The 23,748-nt window shown below is 35.8% G+C and overlaps 1 protein-coding gene across 1 annotated transcript; it reads left to right on the top strand.

The window, feature by feature from the left end:
• The first annotated feature begins 21,368 nt into the window (after positions 1-21,368).
• LOC132031975 (uncharacterized) lies at positions 21,369-22,978 on the top strand. The gene is made up of 4 exons (XM_059421814.1): positions 21,369-21,537; positions 21,698-21,894; positions 22,019-22,365; positions 22,441-22,978. The coding sequence occupies exons 1-4, from the start codon at positions 21,369-21,371 to the stop codon at positions 22,976-22,978; spliced, it is 1,251 nt and encodes a 416-aa protein (XP_059277797.1).
• Positions 22,979-23,748: the final 770 nt, after the last annotated feature.

Below are 23,748 nucleotides of genomic sequence, written 5' to 3'. Positions count from 1 at the left end.
TCTTTAAAGCTCCAACAACTAATAATAAATGTTTCCTTCACAAAAAGACAATAATAAGTGCAGAGAGTCCCTTTTTCAGAACCCTAGGAGAGTATTTATATCCACAAAAAACGTGCATAAACTTTAGACAAAAATAACCCTGCAGACGCAACATGCGTCTCGCATATTGTATCGCAAGACAAACATGCGAGACGCGAAGAATGCTCAACAGCCGCATGTTATGCTCTTGACTTCAGGCTTCCCAAATTTCGGACAAGGTTTGCGTTAACACTGTTGTATCGCAAGTTTAACATGCAAGTCGCATGTTGATCTCGCAAATTGCACAACCTTTCATCTCTATTCTTCAGTGGCCTGTTATGCTATGCGGTGAAATTGTGGATCCGCAGACATGACATGCGGCTCGCAGGTTGTGCAAAGTGTGTCCTTGGCCTATTTTGCTCCGTTATGCTTTCCGAATATCTTTCCCTACAAAATGACAAAAACATGCTAAAAGTAAAACCAAAAGTGCTTGAAGAGTCACAAAAGCCTAAGGAATCAGTATTGAATATGCCGTAATTTCACGGCTCATCAGTATATAATATGTATCACTATTGTATATGTTAAAAATAAATATCATATCATTATTGTATAATATGTGTATAATAAATGTATAATTAACGTATAATTTATATATAATAAATGTATGATTAATTCCAGCATATGTATATAAAATGTATAATTCTTGTATATAAAGTGTATATATAATTCCAACATATGTATATATGATGTAGCAGCCCTTTAGTGGCGACGTTTTTGTGGCGACTAAGAAGTCTTTTTTTTTTTTAAAGCGACTGGGCTGTTGGGCCGGTCAGCCTTGTCATTATTTTGGGCCAACCGGCCATTTTTTGGCATTAATTTGGGCCAACCGGACACCTAGTGGGATTAAGCCCAAACAGTAATAAATGTGGTATTAGTTTGGCTGAGTGGACACACAGTGTCCTTTTCCCTAAAAGAAATTTATGGAAAAATTAATAAGCTAAATAAAATGAAACATATAAAAATTAGAATCCGAGCAAAATTAAAGGGAAACAAAAGAGTTGCTTTACGTGTATTTTTATTATCTCATTACTTTTTTTCTGGAGAAATCCTCTTTTTTTCTTTTTTCTTTTTTCCTTTTTTTTTTTTTTTTTTTTTTTTTTTGTGATAGCTGATGTTAATTGTTTGCTTCCTCCATCTCATTTTCATTGTTGATTTAGCTCGTTTCACGCCCATTAAGAAACAACGTACTCCCTCCTTTCCAAAATAAATGAATATTTAGGGGTTTGGCACATCCCTTAAAAAAGTTAATTCATTAAAACCATCAAAGCGTCATTTTACAATATTATCCTTTAGCAATTAGGGCAATTCATGCCTTGAAAAATCACTCCTTCTTTAATACCATACTCCTAGAAAATGCAAAAAAGTTGAAAAATGAAGGGTAATTTTAGAAGAAAACAATTAATACCTCTTTGGAATTTGAACAATTCATTTATGTTGAACCAAAGAAAAAATCTCAAAAATTAATTTATTGTGGACCAGAGGGAGTATAGTTTACTAAGTTATCCCTATTAGATGCTTTTTAAGAATTGAGCAATATGAAAAAGAATTACTTCTTTGATGTAAAGGGTATAGTTGAAAACAACTCTAAACTTTAATCTAGAATTCTTAAAGTAATAATTATTTTGAGACAATTTATTTTAGCTAAAGCAGTTAAAATGGGATTTTTCTTTAGTGGTTCTACAAAAGCCGCAAGTTCGTATGAACTATGAAGCGATTATGTCTAAATTTTTGGGTTGAGGTCCCTTAACTAACGCTATTTATTATCTCAAAAAGTCATCTTTCTTCTTAATTTCAACTTTCTTCAACAAAAAAAGTAACTTTCTAAAATAATATCTAATTAATTGAGTGATCATTTGAGAAATCAACTCCCAAATTCTTAAATTTTCTTCCGTGTTAATTGACTATATTCCTGGTTAATATTAGTTTGTGTTTGATGGACTAGTATTTGAATAGAGGAAATTCGTCACCTTTTGAATAATATAAATATTTATTTAATATTTTTTAAAGTTAAAGCTAATTTTTAAATTCAAATAGATGAATGTTAATAGGTATCTATTGGAAGCTGAGTATGTGATGTGTGGGAACAGATAAACCCGTTAACACTACACTTAAAAGGTATCTTAAATATTTGTTCCTCCTCAAAGGATCAAGAGTTAAGTAGTCTATTTAATTCATTCTCCCTTAATGCTCTTTACAAATCATAAGTTGTGCTCTTGTGGGAATTTTTTCATAGATTTAGATTTGTTGACTTCCTAAAATTCTAGTGGAATTCTGCTATGGCCTATGAAACCCATACAATAAAATAATGGGGATTTAAATTCCTTAAGGTTAGATTACTTTATCAAAACCGTTAATTTTCTATCCCTGATAAATTTGAGCCACTTTTATAACACCAAAGATATACATGAACCGATTATATTATGTTAAGGACATATATAAATCGATAGCTTAATAGAGGGCAACACTAAATTGTTAAATTAACTTCATGTCTAGTCAAATAAGGTAACAATAAAATGAGATTGAGGGAGTATTTTATTTTAATTTTGGCATAATTTCAATAATATACAATCCAACATAAAATATTACATCCACATAGCCATATTTTTAATATACATCCGCATAGCCAACTTTTCTTTTGCAACAGCATTTATACACACGATATGCAACATTATATAACATTATACACTTACCGTAGATAGTGTATCAACCTTGTATAAAAGTATATAATAGTGTATAACGGGTAATATTAGAAATATAAGTCATTTCGGATAAATATTTTCTCCAAATAAACATAGTGTTATTTTCCTTTAATTTATGTGATGGTATTAGATTTGACGCATAATTTAATACTCTCTCCGTCCCATATTACTTGGCCACATTACTAAAAATATATGTCCCAAATTACTTGTTCATTTACAAAACCAAGATAAAATTAATTAAATCTTTCCCATCTTACCATTAGTATTGATGTTCTTGAAAAGAGTTAATATTGATTAGAATGTATTTATTGGAGAGAGATAGGGCTAAGATAGTAAAATACATCTTTTATTTATGATTTTTTACGGGACGTGCAAAAGGAAAAGTGGTCAGGTAATATGGGATGGAGAGAGTAAAAACATAAAAATATACTTTTAAACCTTGTGATTTATGGTTACAAGTTACAACCACTTTTGGAAAAACAAGAAAGAAGCCGCGTATACCAATAACTCATGGCGTTTCAACTTTCAAGTAAGCTATAATGGAAGTATTTAACAAGTATACAGCGTAGGCAAAAGGAAAAGCAAACACTAGTTCCCCTCTCTTTCAATTGTAGTAGAAACTGGAAAACTATGGAGGTTACTCGATGCAAAGATCATAACTGTGAACAACACAAAAAGGTACTGATCACTCTTGTTGAACAACTTCAATTCCTTCTCTTTTGAGCCATAATTTTTCATCAGTTTGATACAATTAATCTAAGTATTCAGGGTGTGTTTGGTATGAAGGAAAGTGTTTTCTTATAAAATGTTTTTCATGAAAATAAGTGTTTCTTACTTATTTTCTAATGTTTGGTAAGACAGACAAACTTCTTATCCAAGAACATTTATATGTAATCTAGCAAAATATGATAGGGATGAGAAGGGGTGGAGAGTTGGGGGTCTAGGGTGTCGGGGTTGGGGGCATTGAGTGAGTGGATAAGGAGGAAACAATGAACCTGGAATTTTACACATAAAGCTTGTTTTTCCTACTTTCCTAAATTAGGAAAGTAATTTTCTTTATTTTAAAAAATCTGTTTTTCTAGAAAAAAAATATTTTTCAATATATTTTAACCAACCAAACCTTGAAAAATAAGTACTAAGTTATAGTAGTAAATGGTACTCCCTCCGTCACTTTTCGAGAGTAAAATGAGTTGTTCTTTGACCGTAATTTTTTCATGTCTTTTAAATATTGTAAATCATTAATTATGGTGACTTATAGTATCTTTTACGTAGTTTTCAAATATGTAAATCTTATTTTGAAAAAATTAAAGATCCTATAAACGCATGGTCAAAATTAAAAGTTTGACTCTCGAAAAGCGAAAAGTGTCAATCTTTTTGGGACGGAGGGAGTACTAGTTAGTAGCATTTAAATTTTCATAGAGTGAAGTGGGTTGGTGAATGATATTTCCCTTGATTTGATTTTAATCTAGTTTATATGTGTATATGGGTTTGGACCAAAGTTAGAAGGTCCTGTTGAACCTGCAGTGTCAATGAAGCTCTGCCTCTATAGGTAGAGATACTGAGGGTTCGGTATGAAGGAAAATATTTTCCATGGATTCTTGCAAAATGATTTCAGAAAAATAAGTGAGTTTCTTACTTATTTTTTGTGTACGGTACATAAGCAAAAAAATATTATTCTAAAAGTATTTGTATTTAATCTTAGACAAAACCTAAGGGAGGTGGGGGTGTGGGGTGGTGGGCAGATCTATGTGTTGTCGAGGGTGCATATAGGGTAAATTTTCTGTGTTTATGTGCATATATTAACTTTTGAACACCCTCGGTAAAAAATTAAAGTGTATATTTAGCTTCTTCTTTTTTTTTTTCCGAACACCCTGAATGAAAATCCTGGATCCGCCACTGGCTGGGGATGGTGGCTACTGGGGGTGGGGGTGAAGATGAGGTGTGTTGGAGGGTGGGAGAACACTACAATGTGGAATACCACATGTGGAACTTGTTTTCCCAACTTCCACCAGGGAAGTCATTTTCCTCATTTTTAATGAACTCGTTTTCCAAAAGTTTTGACCAACCAAACATGGGAAAAAAGCTTTACTCCATACCGAGCACATCCTAAGTTGTGCCATTTTAATTGGAATTAGTCATTCCCTTGTCACTGAATTTGCTTCATGAATTAACATTTGCATCAGACAATTTTGAGAATGGTAACAATATTATATGTAAATATATTAAAGTTAAACACAAAGGCTGTGTTGAAACCAAACAACAACAACAACATACACAAAGGCTGTGTTGAAACCAAACAACAACAACAACATACACAAAGGCTGTGTTGAAACCAATTACAAAAAAAATGACTGATTGTCTCTGTTGCTTTTCCACATAGAAAACATTTGCACCAGACAATAGATTTTGAAGTAGTTTGGAGCTAGACTCATTACATCCCTAAATCTATATGTATATTTTAAAGTTATCAGTTTGAATTCAAGTCTTCCTATAGTTGGATGTTTTCAAGGAATTATACTTTTCACTTAAATTAGACACTGGTCGTGGAATAATGTGGTTGAAAAAATTTACAAATCTCGCCTTAAATTCATCCTATGTTGTGATGCCAATATCTCCTCTTGCGCCTGATATTTTTGTGTCAAGATGATATTGCAGCCTGACAAGGAGAGGGATTGTGCAGAGGAGAAAGGGAATATTGCAAATAGTGAGTTTGATAAGTTAACTATTGATGTTATAACCTCTATTTTTGTTAGATGCGCGAGGAAGGCTTTATCCATGTTAAGGTGTGTATCCAAGTAGTGGAATAACCTTATTATTAGTCCTTTGTTCCTCCGTTCTCATCAGAAAAATTCAATGGAAAGTTCCCCCCAACTTCTTTTTATGGAATGCAAGTTTTTGCAGTCACAATGGTACAGCCTCCGATTTTTTTCAGTAGACACGGAAGTACTAGAGGAGGGAAAAAGGATTACTGAATTATACAGAGCCACAATCCCTGATCTCGGTTTTCTCCATTGGCTTGTGTGCTCTGGTTTAGTTTGCCTTTCAACGGATAGTCGTACTTACTTGTGTAATCCTGCAATGCGTCAAGTGTGTAAATTGCCAAAATGTTGACGTACTGCTTTCCCTGCACCTAGAGGTGAGCATTTTGGGTTAGGATATTTACATTCAAAGAAGGAATATAAAGTGGTGCATTTTTTCTATAAGCATGCACAGCGAAGATGCGAGGTGTTTACCATAAATGAGGACGTTGGTGGCATTTCTAATAGTACATGGAGAGAAATCGCTGTGATGCCTCCATATCATCCGTACATGCGTTAATAAATGAATGTATGTATTGGTTGGGTCAAATGCTTCTTGATGTCGAACCCGATAGAATCTTTTGATTTGACTTTGAAAATGAAAAGTTTCTAACTATATCCCACCCATCAGCTTTTGAGACTCCTCCTCTCCTGAGCATGTTCGATTTGAAAGGGATGCTTTGCCTGCCAGACATGGATCGTTTTTGGGGGTGTTCAATTCTAGACCTGTGGATACTCAAGAATAAAAAAAGTTGTGTTTGGGTGAAGCAGTATAGCATCAATTTGGTCAACTTTGGGTCCGAGAATATCGTATCTACATTCAGGAGATGGAATGAAGAGATAATACTTACACTTTTGGATGAAGTCGTCTTCTATGACTTGAAAAGAAACTGCTTTAGAAGAGTGAAAGATATTCCGATATATGAGTTTGGACTTTACCGAGAAAACTTGTTTTCTTTAGGAAGCACATAGGTCGGCGTTCCTTCTGTAAGTATATATTCTTTTATGTTACAGGGATAAACGACTCTTGTTCCTTGTGTTAGAAGATATTACTCCCATATCTTATTGCATATGAATCATCCTTGGTGAGCATTATAAGGGGGTTTTTGTTTTTTTGATGATCGAAAAATGCTCCTTATCAATACTATTAATATTATTCTAGTATTATATTATTTGTCAATTTTTTTTTTATCCTGCTATTTTTGCTTTAGATACCTTCCTTTTACTAAGTATTATCATCATTGTTTCGTCCCTCTTGTATTTCTCAAACTTGTTTTTGAAATTGCTTTTCTTGAACCAAGGGTCTATCAGAAACAACATCTCTTCCTCACACAAGGTAGGGATGGGCTCTGCATACACTCTACCCTCCCAGACCCCACTGGGTATGTTGTTGTTATTGATGATGATCGAAAAATGAAATGATGATTGATAACTCTTTAGCAGTAGTCATTAGCAATTAATTGCGATTGAGCTTACTAGTTGAATACTGGTGGATTCAGTTTCATGGTTAAAACTCCCTTCCCTTCCATACCCGCAAAAAGTAGAAAGCAGCAGTTCTTGTTGTCCTGATCTCGAGTCGCTTGACTTGAGACACGTGCTAATTTCGTGCTAATTTCTCAGATGGTCACACAAGTAATAGTTATTAATATCTCATAAAGTCACCATTCTTCTTGATTCCAATTTCCTTCAACAATGAAAGTGACTTTATGAGATAATAATTATTAGTTGAGTGACCATTTGAGAAATCAACTCCTCGGAGGAATATATAGCAGAGAGATGTTCCGAGCAGATTGAGGCTCTTTGAGACCATAGTACTTTAATAGAAACAAAAAATCTTCCATCAAATTTTGTGGACTAGGAAGATCATTAATCTGCTTCAAGGTCAAGATTAAAGCATTGTCTCAACTCAGGCGACTCGAGGTTAGGACAACTATCGTTAACCACTTCTAGGCCACTATTTCTCAATGAATCTCCAAAAAGTTGATGGTGACACAATGGAGGTAGGTATTGCAGTTCTTTTTGTTGCATCCATATTTCGAGTATGTGTAGTTTTTTGGATATATAACCGACTAGGGGCTTGAAGTTCTTTGCTAACAGAATCCTGCTATAGGTGGTTATGTTCTTGAGAGAAAAACGGTATCCACCTTGTTGTGTAAATGTTGTATCATCCACTATAATTCTATAATTATTTAGGAGTATACATTAAGCTAAAAGATGTCAATCCTTTCTTTGGGTGCTTAAATTCAGCTATAATGTGCAGGTTAAAAGTTACCAAATGTAAGTTGAGAATGGTTCAACTCTCACCAAGGAATTTCCCCTCTTTCTGCTTCTTATTCCCTCTATTCTTGGGCCCCTAGCCTCTCCAAAATTTTCTTCTTTAATAAAGAATGAATAAAAGTAAAACTTTAAATCTTGAATCCATAATACAGAGTCTCTTTTTAGGATTATCAGGTTTGCCATCTAGTGGTACCAATAATAGTCTCCTAGACATTAAGTGTCAACATAATTGTACCCCTTCTCTCTCTTTGTTGATTCCCTCTTGATCAAAGACGGTTCCATGATTTTGAATTTATGCATTCTAAAATTCTAGGACATGATGTATTAGGTTCGAAATAGATTGTTCATGTATTTCAAGTCAGTTCCTTAACACAGATACATAGTTTGAATCAAAACTACTGATTTTGTTGAACCCATAGTAGGCTTGTGGATCCGCCCCTCCTCGTGATAGAAGAAAAAAATTAAAACAAAAGGAAGAAAAGGTACACTCCTAGGCAAATTTCACTGATTTTTTACATTCTTGTAATTGGATGGGTGCATAGACAGGGCAGGGAGTAGGACAAAGTGAGACAAGAAAAAGATTAGAACAAAAGTGGGAAAGAAGTCTAAACATCGTGATATTCATGAAATGTTGTGCTTAAATCATTATAACTTTTTCTTTTGGTTGGATCAGTTGGTATCTGACATCGAATGGGAACTCAAAAACCTCTTTATCCGTATATAGCTTTTTCACATGAAGGTAAATTCATGGCTTCTTCAAGTAGTACCATTTCTTCTAATAATTTGGTACCTTGTTTAAAATGTTTCCAATTTAATTTACTTAAAATAGGCTTCTTTTTTCTTTTTTTTTTGGAAAATGCAGTACATGGTGATTGGGGGATCAATGATCTGCTCAAAAGTTATTTGAGTTGCAATAAATTGAACTAAAAGCGAGTCATAACTCAATCGGTCAGTTTTTACAAAATTTTAATTTTTTTTTTATTTATATTTTTTAAGTATCTAATAAAACTTTTTTTCTGTATTATTACTATATACCTTTTTCTGTATTATAACTATGTATAATAATCAAACGAAAAAAATATATTTTTTGAAATATTTTGTCAAGGTCAAAATGTTCTGAGGCAATGAATGGGCAGATCGTTGACCTATCCAAACTTGAGAGGGTTGGACGGATCATATTTTCATGAGCTAATTTTGCAATGTCTAGCCACAAGTATGCATTATTTCTCATCAACAAAATGACCCGAACAGTAAAGAAATTTCGGTATTCGTTATGTTTAAATAGCGTCCACTCTCCACTTTTCATCCTTTGAAAAATAATCAACGTTATGGAGTTTCAATTTACACAAGTGAAACCTCATGACAATGTTTTTCAATTTCACATGTGATACTTGAAATTCAATAGCGATGACAATTTTTAAATTACAGGGGCAGAAAAATGACAAGCACGTATAGTGGGGGTTCATCGGAACCCAATAATTTTTGTACAGACTTTGTATATGTATGTTAAGAAATCAAGTAAATGTCTATAAATATTGTATTGTGAACTCAATTTTTATTGTATATATATTAACTTGAGATGGCTGTAAGAACCCATAAATTTCAAAAAGCCACGTGTAACTCACCAGAGTTACATGTATGATGATTATTACACAAGATACAACAGTACAAAAAAACAGAAAAACTATCATGCTGACTAATTAATTAACAAAGATACATAATACTATACCTTTAGCAAGAGTTGCATTCCATTTGCAATAAAGTAGTAGACTAGTAGTACTACCAAAGATATTCCTCAAGTTTAACCCAGTCTAAATTCAGTTGCTATCATGTTAAAGATTTAGATTATACAGTGTTATTTGAGATCATGACAATGGTGTTACAGCCAAGTACTCATTGGCAGACGGTAGAATTTCAAAGAAAAGCAACATATATTGGGAATTACCTTAAATATTGGTCGACATGTAAGTTGTTTTATTTTTTTGAAACATATGGTCCACAAAGGATGCTATAAGTTTTGGCCCGGGGCCTAAGTCTGGTGGTAAGATTCATTGATGTGTTGGTTAGATGCACGGACTCGAACTTCAATTTTTTTACCAAAAAACTACGACAGTATGAACCTTATTAACCATATTTTTTCAACAACAGAGGTGAGATAATGGAGTGATTAACAATTCAAAGTGGAAGTATTAATGGTACTTTTTGTAGTTTAGTTGATGTTTTACATGCTTAAAACATGCCAATACATTGGTTGATTAGGCATACACATGCCGAATATCATCAACTAAATATTCAATTATAAGCGGTTACAATCAGCGGCAAAGCCAGAATTCTAACAATGGAACTAAAAAAAAGCGCTAGAATTCAACATTTATCACTTGACAAAGGGGTACAGTAATGAATCGATATACAAAAATAATTATTTTTACGTAATATAATTTTTTAATGAACGGAAATTTAATTGAATCATCTTGCTAATAGTAACTTTGTCACTGGTTATAATAGTTAAATCTAGAAAAGTAGTATGTACTCAAATGCGGATAAGACGAAAACTACAGGTTCAATTGAACTTACTATTTACGTGTCAAACTATATATTTATAAATGAAAAAAAAAAAATACACATGTAATATGATTAATTTACTTTAAATTCATCGACTCAATATTCTCAATTTGCCTTTGGTACTACTGTAATTGTAATGATATTCTGTGAGATAAACCTTTTATGATTTTTTCCCACAATAATTCCATCTTACTTAATTTTGTCGTTTGTAGAGATACCAATAGTTGTTCCTTTCCACTCTAAAAGACGTCTCCCAAGTTGGATAATATATCCAACCAAAAACATTAATGTCCAACCAATCATCTTCTCTCGGTCTAACATATTCTAGCTATTTTCAGAAACCCTACCTTGTACTACAACACAGCATCATCATATAAATTAAGTCAACTAAACAATTGTTGATACATATTCAACCCCTCCTCCCCTTTCAACAACCAAAAATAACAACTTTGTGAAACTAGCCCTTTTGTCTATGTGAAAATGGGGAGAAAATGTTCACATTGTGGTTTCATTGGTCACAATTCAAGAACTTGTAGCACTTTGAAATGTGCTAGTGCTAGTAATTTTATTGGTGGATTAAGGCTTTTTGGAGTGCAACTTGATATCTCCCATTCTACATCTAATTCTTCTACTATTCATAATTTGAAGAAAAGTTTTAGTTTTGATTGTTTGGCTTTAACAAATAGCCACTCATCATCTCTTAATGAAAGCTGTGAAAAAAGTACTAATTCCATTAATAATGGTTATCTCTCGATGGTACTCTCGTAGGTTGTGTTGGTGAAAGAAAGAAAGGTATGTAATAATTCATATATATTTTTAGTAGACAAGTTTTACGCTGGCTATCAGCCAACTGTAGCCCTCCCTCCCCTCTTTAGTCTAGCCTGGAAATGATTATGAACTACTAAATATACATGAATTATTAGTGACAGACAAATTTTATAGCTAAACAACAAAATTTTGTTAGCTACGAACTATTTAGTGATATATTATAACAACGAAGTTTATAGTTCATTCCAATATTTTTTGTGTAGTGAGCATGTTCACATTAAACTGAGATGCGCTCAAATGAAGGTATATAGACAATGAAAATTCATATAATCGACCTAAGCGCTTGCACACAACTATATTGGCCTAATTGCAACTTATATGAAGGGGTTAATTATGCCATTTCAAGATTAATATATCTAATAGAAATATTCTCTTAGTTTATACTGATATATATTTATATTGGATCAACGGGAGTTCCATGGACAGAAGAGGAACACAGAAGATTCTTAGTTGGACTTGAAAAGTTAGGCAAAGGAGACTCGAGAGGAATTTCAAGAAACTTTGTGACAACAAGGACTCCAACTCAAGTTGCAAGTCATGCTCAAAAATATTTCTTAAGACAATCAAGTCTCAACAAAAAGAAAAGACGTTCAAGCCTCTTTGACATGGTAAATGTATGTTTTTGGATTGAAACCATCTATTTTTAGCCACAATTTCACAATTTTTTAAGTAGAAATTTTGAGATATTATATCCATATGATGTAAGCTATTTTTTTCGATCTTCCTAAACACCATCACACATTAATGGTGGAGTCAACTTTGTTCAAGTTCAAGGGGTATCAATTGACACCCCTTTTTTTAGAAAATTACACTGTGTGAAGTATATGTACTCTATGTTGATTTGCTTGACATTTTTCGTGTGTTTTCTTATCTATATTTTAACTCCTTAGTGAAAATTCTGGCTCTGCCGCTATTACACACGTGTCACACCACTATAAAAAAGTGAATTTTTGACAACTCGTCAAAAATCGCTTAACGACCACCCAACTTCCGATGTACACACATTTTTTAGTAGTTTCGTGTCACGTCCTCAGTCTTCAGCTAAGCGCACGTGCGACACTTGACAACTTGCTCACGATCTTGCACAACTTGCTCACGATCTTGCTATGCAAAGTCAGCCTAGATTAATACACTTAAGATCGCTAAGAGAATGGTAGATAAGCAAGACAAGAGAAATTTGTTAAGAAAGCTTTGTATTAGAGAGAACTTGAATTGTTTTGCTTGATGATTTACAAATGAATGACCCTCCAATTTATACTACTCACCTAGGGACTAGTATGTAAATAATAATTATTGTACCTGATCACATATTTATAAATAAGCCGCTATTCTAAGAAATTTCTACACAGCCTAGAATATTCCAAGGACTTTCCAGCAGCAATTTAAGGTTCTAAAGTCTTCCCGAGAAAACTCCATATTTCTCTAGAACCTTCTCACATAAGCTAGCCTCCTTTCCATGTGAGCATCCACATAAGCTTCCTACATGGCAAAAATAGTTCCATGTGGTGCCTAGGTGGCATGATGACATGGCGGGTCATAACACTCTCCCCCATCTGATGTTGCGGCGATCGCGCCTCACTGCTGCTGCTTAAACTCTCGACTCTTGTTTTTAAACTGCCACAAGTCTTCGTATCACTCACATGTGGCCTCTTCCGGTGATTTCCCCTTCCAATGGACGGGGAAAATGGCGGTGGCTTTTTGCCCTGTTTCCGCTGGCTTTGGTAGTCAATGACAGCTTCAATCTCTCTGTCGTGCGAGGCGGTGATGGTAATCGGTGCATGACTGGCCCCTTCCCATTCATGCTCCAACTCAATCTTGTGAACCCTCACGCCAAGAGGCCGCTTATCTTCGAAATTACCATCTTTGTCGAGCAAATTATCTATCCAAGGCGGCGGTGTCTCTTGGGTACCATTATCTTCCTCCAAACTTATAATGAATGCCATGAATGTTGGCTCTTCTTTCTTGAGCCCCTTGACAAGCTGCATAGCTGAAAGTTGTGCATGGCCCTATCCATGCGACATAGCGCCAAGCGCCCTTTTCGCTCCATGACCAAAGACGTTTGAGGTAAGGATCGATCATCGCGTGGCAATGTGTAAAGAATTCTTGCCCAAAACAATGTCAAAGATATCCATAGTAGTGGTGGTAAAGTTTGTCGTACCTTTCCGATCTCTAATTTGACACAACTCCATTGGCTACGCCACGAGCATTTTAATTACAAGCATTCACGATCTTGACGAGTGCGTTAATTGGAGCGAGGTTCAACTCTAGTCTCTTCGCTGCGGCCCCGGTCACAAAATTATGAGTCGCCCCAGTGTCTACCAATGCACGGGCGAGCTTGTTATGGTGAGATCCACGTACTGTTTTCATTCTCATTAGTTTGACTATCTTGCTTTGTGACAGTGCCACACAATCTAATATGTGCGATTCCGTACTGCAGTAGCCAAGGTCACTCATTTCTTTCATGCACGCATAGCGCTAAGGCTCTTCGGTGTCGGGGCAAAGTTGTGCGGCCTTCCACATAAGTAGCATCCCTTCTTCTCGTTCTGTGCCTTCTTTTCGGCATAGCCCTGATGACCACTTGACTTCTTGCTGTCGAACCTGTTCTTATTTTGAGTCTTGGAGTATTGTTGATGCGACTTCTTGCTCTCGCCACGGTCTTCCCCACCTTTGGCATCGCTACCCCTTGACTCATTTCCTTAGTTTTTGTCGTGTTTGTCATACCTGAAGTCTATCAAAGTAGCCTCTACTATTACCTATATGCAACTAGCAATTTTGTAATGCGTCTATAAAGTGAAACAATAAATCATTGGTGAGGTTAGGAATTTGAAGTGTAAGGGTGGTGAACTCCTTGACATAGTCTCGTATGCTCCCCGTTTGGTTCAACTCCCTAAGTTTACGCCTTGCTTCGTACAAGACATTACTTGGCAAGAATTGTCTCTTGAACTCATTCTTAAACTGATCCCATATGTTGATTGTGCATAGACCTGCGCAAAGATCGGTGACCTTTCTTCTCCACCATGATCGTTAGGTACAACATATTTGTTGGCCTCATCAGCTTTGCCATGCCTAAAATAGTTCTCCAAGTGCCAAAGAAAGTTCTCCACCTCTTGTGCATCACGAACCCTTTTGAACATGATAGGCCTCGAAGGAGACAACATTGTTGGCCGCCCTCGGTCACACCAACGTTGACCTGCTCTCAAGTGCCACTATCTTTGCCTTCATGGCATCGATAATCAACGCTCCACAGTCTACACTCTAAGGCTGATGGTTTACTTTACCTCAATCTCAACCTCGCATACGCCCTCCAAGTCATTTGGGAGGCTTTCAATTTCTTCAAGAGTATGCTCCCCTGCCAACGCTAAGAGTGCCCTCTACCTTGCCCAAATGTTGGCCAAAGATGTCGATGACGTCCATCCCCACATTAACCTTCATAACCCACTCTTTGCCTAGCGAGGCGTCCTCGGACAGGACCTCCACGTCATCCTCGCCGGGAGAAGAGTAAGCCCTTCATTGACACAAACCTCGATGGCACCTCTTGGCCTGCGGTTGGCGGCAATCCTCTTTTTGTTATGGCCTTTCTTGAATCCGGATGACGTTGGCTTGGGTTTTCATTGATTTCTCCTCGTTGTCATTCCCTTAGTCGTAACCTTTGCTCTGATATCACGTTGTCACGTCCTTAATCTTCAACTAAGCGCACGTGCGGCACTTGACAACTTGCTCACGATCTTGCACAACTTGCTCACGATCTTGCTATGCCAAGTTAGCCTAGATTACTACACTTAAGATCGCTAAGAGAATGGTAGATAAGCAAGATGAGAGAAATTTGCTAAGAAAGCTTTGTATTAGAGAGAACTTGAATTGTTTTGCTTGATGGTTTACAAATGAATGACCCTCCAATTTATGCTACTCACCTAGGGACTAGTATGTAAATAATAATTATTGTACAAGTCCCTACATATTTATAAATAACCCACTATTCTAGAAATCTCTACACAACTAGAATATTCCAAGGACTTTCCATGCAATTCCATAAGGTTCTAAAGTCTTGGAAATCTCCAAACCTTCTCACATAAGTTAGCCTCCTTTCCATGTAAGCATCCACATAAGCTTCCTACATGGCAAAAATAGTTCCATGTGGTGCCTAGGTGGCATGATGACATGGCGGGTCATCACATTCGGATCCTAAAAAATGAATGCATTTGGAGGATCAGACGGATGCGGCTTCATTTTTGGAGGACCCAAATAACTTAGAATTTGAGTTATACGCATTGATAAAGATTTTCTTACATAATCAAAGTAGTTTACCTATATATAGCAAGCAAGTTACTATTTATATTCGCTAATTAATGCGGATCATAGAGATTTACTTATAATTGTCTTAGAAGCGATCGTTTAAATATTTGTTGCATCAATGCATAGAATTGATTATTAACTCTTATTTGTAAACATGATAGGCAAGGAGCAACAACAAACATGCAGATTTTGCTCATAATTGTCAAGAAGCTTGTCAAGATATTACCAGACTATCTTCACTAGACCTAAATTCATTGGGAGAAGAGAGTGAAAATTCTCAACAACTTGAAGAGATTTATTCAGTTCCTCTTTGGAGTTATGGATCACATAATTCTCATCATAATAAAGTGCCAAATAAGTCCATTTCTTCAAATGGAGCTCTTGATTTGGAGCTTAGTCTCTCAGCTCCAAGAAATAATATTGTGGATAAAAATAAGTCATCATCCACAGATGTTAATTTCATGAATATTGAGCCAATTACAGTTACCTAACTTGTAGTACTAATTAATTTCCCTGTTTAAAGTAACTTTATTTTTAATTAGTTTTTTTAAGTGATTAGAGCACAATGGATGTATTGTTTCCTACTTTGTTTTCCAAGGTACATAATGAATGATTACTATATTATAAGCTCATTTTTAATATTTTACATTCCAGCCTTTCTAAAACATCGTCATTTGTCGGATATTATTTGACTAATGTAGCGAGATATTGTTATATAGAATATATATAATATGACATTACGTAAAATTGATTCCAAAAATATACTTACCATTATGGTGAAATATTATTAATTCTAGAGAGGTCTGACTCGCCATACACGTTTATTCTCCATCTCTAACTTCAAATTTTTTTTCTAATTAGACCAAATTATTTTATGAAGATTTCACATAACCAGATTTTATTCTTCTTCTTATTCTTCTGGCTTTTATTTAACTCTCTTTTTATTCCTTCAAACATGTAGGTGGTTTTCCTAATAACTCTTAGTGCTATACCTTTCAATGTTTTCATGCTTCACTAAATTCATGGACGTATAATGACATATGAGCTTTTACCATCAAGGGATGTGTTTAGTTGTGGAGCCAAAAATTCAAAAAAAATTATAATAAACTTTTTAATATATAAAAGGGATTCAACGAATTATATATATACATATATATATACACAAAGACAAGTTTCCAGCGATGGAGTTCAATTGAACCCTCTTCACCATACATAGCTCCGTTGTTGGATGACATGTAGAATGACCGGAACTCTTTCGCTCTTTATTAGAGGTCTCGATTTGAATTCCTAGAATTAAAAACTCTTGGAAGGAATCTTCCTACCTTCGTTAGTAGACCTAGGTGGCTTGAATCCGCATTAATGTAATCAGCAGTTTAGACTACCAAATGCTTAAATTTTAAAAAATAGATATACAAGCATTTGAAGCTTTAAGGAAAGGATTTGTGTAAAAAACTTACTTGCATTCGGTATTTACACCAAAACAATAAGTACATGACACACGTCTTCACATGCAACTTATTGTTAAACTATAGTTAATTAATACATACTCTAACCTTTGTTTTTCTTTAACAATGATGAAATAATATGGTCCGATGTAAACACCGAATATAAATAAGTTTTTACTGTTGTACCGTCATAATATAGGTTGAAACAGCTAGCATCTCATACTTTCAAGTCTGGGATTATGTGATAACTACAAGTAATACATACTTGGATTTTATGGGGTCAACTTTTACCTACAACAAGGGTCCATCATCACTATTACTCCAGAATTAATAGGATAAAAGCAGTGGAGATAGAACAAAAAAAAATCACATTCTTGAAACGTGTATAAATTGGAAACAATCAATAATTGTACCTTCATATATACACCTAAAAATACAGACAAATAATTTGACATTACTTGACAATGGTCAGTGGACCACTATAATAACTTTCCAAAATTCTGGATCGTGAATCTTACGTATTAACTAGCTAGTGGAAACAACATATGAACCACATTCAAAGACTTGTCGGTCGTAGCTCATGGCTTGTAATTGTTTTTGCTCTCTCTCTCTCTCTCTCTACACTTGTTTTTTTTTTTTTTTTTCTTGCTGCTTTGAAATTCGTATATACCCCAACATAAGCATTATATGTACTAGTAGTTTTGAGAAATCTTTAGGTATTTAGAGAGTTAATGTTGGTTAAAAACAACCACCTAGGCATGTGGTGAGATAGTTACGTTGGAGTTCCTCCGTTCGGAGATTGATATACCAAATATATTTACAATGAATTCAACTAAACACATTAATTCGAAAATGAATAAACTTTTGATAAGAAACATTTTATCTCTTAGTAGGCCTATTCAATACGAATCCGGATAGAGAAATGGCAGGAAATTGGCTTAGTCAGCACTAATTTTTATATTTATTTTCTTCTGGACCAGCATTTTATCTCTTAGTAGGCCTATTCGATACGAATCCGGATAAGTGCTGGCCTAGAAGAAAATAAGTTCAGTATAAAAATTAGTGCTGACTTAGAATATTTCATGCTATTTCAATGTCAAAATTCATCCACTATAACAGAGTGAAGACAAAGCATCAGATAAAAGATGGCCTATTGGCTGTCTAGTATCTATACTGAAATTCTTGATTATTTACCAACTTAGATTGGCAATTGTATGTGCTGTATATGACTATATTCCTTTTATCTATAGCCAATCCCAAATTGATTTGGTCTTTTAATTAGACTAGTGCGATGTAGGGCGTTAGTTAAAGATTCATCTAAACTAAATGATTTTTGTTCGAATTATGTATATAGATAAAATTAATTTCAAACTCAGTAAATAAAATGAATTTTGATAAAATTCAGAATTCGAACTCATAAAGTTCAAATTCTGAATACATTTATATTATTAAAGTGTTTCACCCATTGATAAAAAGGACGAGTCTGTTGTCAATCTCCTAATATGATCATAATTTTTACCTCGTGAGCTAACAAATTTTTTGCAATTGAAATATAAGACTCAAAGTAAATGGTGTCAAGATCCTCGAATTATGGCCCACCACCGCCCGCCCAAACCCACTAAAAGGTCTAAGGAAATGTTCCTAGGTGGGGCTCATGACGGACTCAGCTTGCGATACCACTTCAAATTAAAAAAAAAAAAGATAAGTACTACATTTATTACTAATAATAAGTATTTTAAAAGCATTATATCCCAATAAATTAGGAGTCTCTTTTTACTTGAAAGACTTTAGTTTTCTTTAAAATTGTATTTTAAAGCTAGACAATCTTGTTTTCTCAACAAATATACCTTTGATACATTTCAAGATGTATGTATTAGATTGTGGTAGTACTTATCTCAACAAATATACCTTTGATAAATCTCAATTGCATGCCTTTTCACAAGTGTCTACGCAACACATTCCCCCCCCCCTCCACCCCCCACCCCCTAATAGGATAATACCCGACGCTCCGTACTTGTGAGATATATGTCACCACAATGTCGACATTTAACATGTTCCTCATTTACTCGCTCAAAATGCATCCACACCGCACTTGAAGTTGATCTTCGAACTCGAGGAGAAGGTGGAGGTGAAGTAATGTACACTAGTTGAATAACAAATTTAGATAAAGAGAGAATTGTGGAAAAATTGTGTGAAAATGAAGAAGAATGGAGGGTATTTATAGTTTGAAAATATGACCAAAGTGAAGTTATTCATAAATTTAGGGGTTCAAATAAAATTAGCAACGACTAGTTTTTAAATTTACAACTCGCTAGCTTTTTGAATTTGACGACGACTAAACTTTTTTTTAATTTAGCAATTTTATCATTAGATGTAAATGTTAATTTTATTATTATTAGTAAATGTAAATGTCTATTTTTGTATTAGAACAGGCGTTAGCTGCTGCCTCTAACCACCAGCCCCTTGTGGCCCACAAGCACGCACTCGACACCCTTAACTCAAAGATCCATTATCTTCTCATGACATATTCCTACTGAAACTCAGCTTGCGGATACCTTCATCAGAAACATTAATCAATTATAAGTTTTTTTCTTGGTTTCTACTTTCTACTATGGATCTCTTGATTGGCTACTTTAATTCGAGTAGAATCAATCAGTAATATCTTGTTTTATAACTGTAAAGTGGAAATTTAGTGCACAAAAACCTAGAACTCGCCACACGCGCACGCCGCAAATACTCTAGCAGGGCTGCTGCCCTAACCACCAACAAGCACGCAAAAATGCACCAGATCACCATCGCCACCACCGGCAACCAACAACAACCACCACCACAAATCACACCACACACCGTAGCGGGTAACGAAGCCTCATATTATCTGTTGTGGAAGGATATGCTACTGGAAGGAAGACTATCAGGCTCCAACACAGACCTTTTGAGTTTGTGGATGGAAAGGCAAAGTTGTTTTTGACAAGGCGGAAGATGGTCTACTAGCAGAGAAATGCAAATTTACCATGGTTGGGAAATGCCTCCGAACCAGACCCCAAATTGACAAATTGAGAGAGGATTTCAAAAAAAACTTTTCCTCTGAAAGTTGCGATTAAAATTAGGCTTTTGGTTGGAGACATATTTTCATTGATTTCATGGAGGAAGAGGATTTCAAACGTTACAATGACAAGAGAACCATGTATCTATGTGGTATGCACATATGAATTGAGCGATGGACTAGAAATTTCAAAGCGGACATGGAATCATCACTCACCCCTGTCTGGGTAACTCTGCCTGAATTTCCATGGCATTACCACGACTGGGCTGCAATGGAGAGGATCCTTGAACCGATAGGACCACTCATAGCACTAGACAAAGCTACGGTGGCCAGGACTAGACCAACCATGGCAAAAGCGAGAGTGGAGATTGATCTAACTCGTCCGAGACTAAAGGAAGTGGAAGTGGCTTTGGTCGACTGATCTGGTGAAGTGGATACTTTCACCTAGTCGATTGAGTATGAAAACATTCCGGATTTTTGTTCCCACTGTAAGATACAAGGGCACTCGGAGCAACATTGCAGATTTTTACTACCGAAAGGAGATCTTGCTAGGAAAAATAACGTTGGAAATGGAAACAAACCATCCACTGTGAGCAATGAAGAAGGAGAGGGATGGACTGAAGTGAGGAACAACAAGAAGGATAGAAGAAACCCAAATGGTCGGGCGGGACAGGCTCTGATTTTTGTTGAAAAGGGAACAAAAGCACCCCCTACACCGTCGACTCAGATTAATAAAGAAATAATGGTGTCTCCAAAACTTGATGATAGTCCGATGGATATGGTCAGGGGGCAAAGAGAGGAAAAGTCGGTTAAAGACGGAGGAGACATTCAGGTGGAAAGAGCAACACCACAGGAGGAAAAAGTGTGCAGAAGAAAGAAAAGCAAACAGGGCAAGAAAAAAAAAAACAAACAAATTGCCCAGAAGAAGATGAAGAAACCAAGGAAAGAAAAAGTTACAGTCCCTGATCAGGAGATAGAGACTATAGCTATTGAAGCAGAGAAAACTCTAATAAATGTCACTGTCGATCAGCAAAAGATGGTAGGACTAGGAAGAAAGAGGAAGTTCAAGTCCAAAATTCTTCCCCAAAATCTTCCTGAGCTAGGTGATGAAATAACTCACAATGTTTTTCCCACTCTAAACTTGAGCCATGTTGAAATAGTAGGAGAGAAAGGAGCTCAGGGATTGAATACAACTTTAGAAATTGATGTTTTAGAATTAACACCTGGAAAATCCCATACCCAGATGTTAATGACCCCCATTAACCAAAAGTCAAAAGGTTTGGGAGTATAGAGTCAGGATATGGAGATAGTACCAGAAACGCAAGATGAATAAATGCAAAACATCATGGAGGATGGGGGACGTGTTTTCTCTAATGATGAAAATGCAAGAAGACCGCATAGAGCTCTGGTTTTTGACAAAGAAGGAGATCTCGAGGCAGGATTTAGAAACAATGATCCTTCAATAAGAATTTCTCAAAGCCTTGGTGGAGCCTCTAAGGGGCAATCTGACAGAGGTACGAGGAACATCAAGAAAGACTCAAAAATCCCACCCAATAATGTTTCCGATGTTTGACACACTTTTATGGAACATTAGGGGCATGAATTACCAACAAACTTTTGAGAGGCTTATATCTCTTAAAAACCAATACAAACTTTCCTTCATTGCATTACAAGGACCAAAAGCTAAAGCAACAAAGATTGTGAGCTATAGTCTACAGCTTGGTCTACAAAACAATTTCTTCAATTGCAATAACAAAATTTGGCTTTTTTGGTCATCAGAGCTAAACCTGCAGGTTTTGGATAATACTGAACAGCAGGTCACTTGTAAAATAATTGTACCAAGGCAACAGGATCCACTCTTCATTTCAGTGGTATATGCCAAATGCAAAATTCAAGAGAGAAGACCTATTTGGGAAGAATTAAGATATTGGGAAAATAGGATTCAAGGACCCTGGGGTGTCATGGGTGATTTTCTTGTCATACTGTGTTCTATAGAAGTCCGGGGAAAGGCCATACAGAATAAGCAAAAGCATTGATTTTCTTAACTGTCTAGAGGATTGTGGGCTAGTGGATGCAGGATACTTTGGAACCAAATATACATGGTGTAACGACAGGGGTTTTCCCAAAACAATATGGAAGAGGCTTGATAGAGTACTCATCAACACAGAATGGGCTAATGAACTAAGAGAAACGACTGTGCAACACCTTGCAAGGGTAAGCTTAGATCACGCACCACTCTTTATTACTCTCAGCAAGCCGAAAATCAGTGGCCCAAGATATTTCAAGTTTTTGGAGTTTTGGGTTGAACATCAGGATTTTAAAACAATTGTTGCAGAAACTTGGTAAGAAGGTGTAGTAGGCAATCCAATGTAGGTTCTACATTAGAAATTGAAAAGAGTGTGTAATAGACTGAGTAGTTGGTCAAGGCAAGCATTTGGTGATATCTATGAAGAACCAAAGAGGCTTGAAAAACAAATAGAAGACATTGAGATTCAACTCATTGCTGACAATAATCCTGCGAAGAGGTCGGAGTTGAATCTGCTGAAAGCTAAATATCACCAATTCCTGAAGCTGCAAGACTCAATACTAAAACAGAAGGCAAAGGCTAAATGGCTAGAGAAGGGTGACAGAAACACAGCTTTTTTTCATAGTGTGATTAAAGGGAGAAGGAAGAGGCTAAACCTGCAGAGAATACAAGATAATGATGAGGTTTGGAGAGAGGGTAGCCAAGACATAGCAAATACGGCAATCCACCATTTCCACAAGATTTTCAATCATAGTGACGCAGTGGAGGATCTATCCTTATTAAATTGCCTCCAACCAAGAGTAACTCAAGAAGAGAATGACATGCTAACAACTTTGCCAACAATGGAGGAAGTAAAAGCCAGTATTTTTTCAATTAATCCTGATAGCTCACTAGGACCCGAAGGCCTCGACAGCACTTCTTACCTGTGATCTTGGGAAATCATCAAGGAAGATGTGTTTGAAGTTGTTCTAGCATTCTTCAGAGGAGCATCCCCACCAAAGTTCTTCACTCACACCTATCTAGTGATGATACCAAAGGTAGAATTCCCACAACAGTTAACAGATCTCAGACCAATCAGTTTGTGTAATGTGTGTAGCAAGATCCTGGCAAAAATCCTCAATGCTAGACTAGTCACTATATTGCCCAGAATAATTTCCAGCATCCAGTCCGATTTTATAAAAGGGAGATCGATTTTGGAAAACATACTCTTAGCACAAGAAATCATAAGAGACATCAAGAAGCCATAGAAAGGTAGGAATGTGGTAATGAAGCTAGATATGGCACAAGCTTACGACAGAGTTGCTTGGCCATATTTATTCAACATTATGAGCAAAGTTGGTATCTCTGAGCAGTTGGTGGATATGATTCGTAGACACATCTCAAACAACTGGTCCTCACTGATAGTAAATGGGCTGAGACATGGCTTCTTCAATTCAAGAAATGGATTGAGACAAGGAGATCCGTTATCTTCTTCACTGTTTGTACTAAGTGCTAAACTTCTTTCAGTGATGTTGAATGATATACATAGAAGGATAACTGGCTTTTCTATGAGACAGAGAGGGACCCAGATTAATCATTTGGCATTCGCAGATGACATAATCATTTTTACTAGTGGACACAAGCGATCTCTGAAGCTAGTGATAAAGACCCTACAGAAGTATGAGAGCTATTCAGGGCAGAGAATAAATAAACAGAAGAG

The sequence above is a fragment of the Lycium ferocissimum genome, chromosome 9 (genome assembly GCF_029784015.1).
Source record: "Lycium ferocissimum isolate CSIRO_LF1 chromosome 9, AGI_CSIRO_Lferr_CH_V1, whole genome shotgun sequence".
NCBI classification, from domain to species: domain Eukaryota; kingdom Viridiplantae; phylum Streptophyta; class Magnoliopsida; order Solanales; family Solanaceae; genus Lycium; species Lycium ferocissimum.
Note: the sequence above shows the minus strand (reverse complement) of the source record. Positions and strands in the feature narration are given on the sequence as shown.

Bases quoted from the DNA above. Each gene is read 5' to 3' on its own strand.
- LOC132031975 (XM_059421814.1), top strand. From the start codon at position 21,369: ATGGAGGATGGGGGACGTGTTTTCTCTAATGATGAAAATGCAAGAAGA. The intron at 21,895-22,018 runs GTATATGCCAAA...TGTGTTCTATAG, and splicing joins ATCCACTCTTCATTTCAGTG to AAGTCCGGGGAAAGGCCATA. The intron at 22,366-22,440 runs GTAAGAAGGTGT...TAGACTGAGTAG, and splicing joins ACAATTGTTGCAGAAACTTG to TTGGTCAAGGCAAGCATTTG.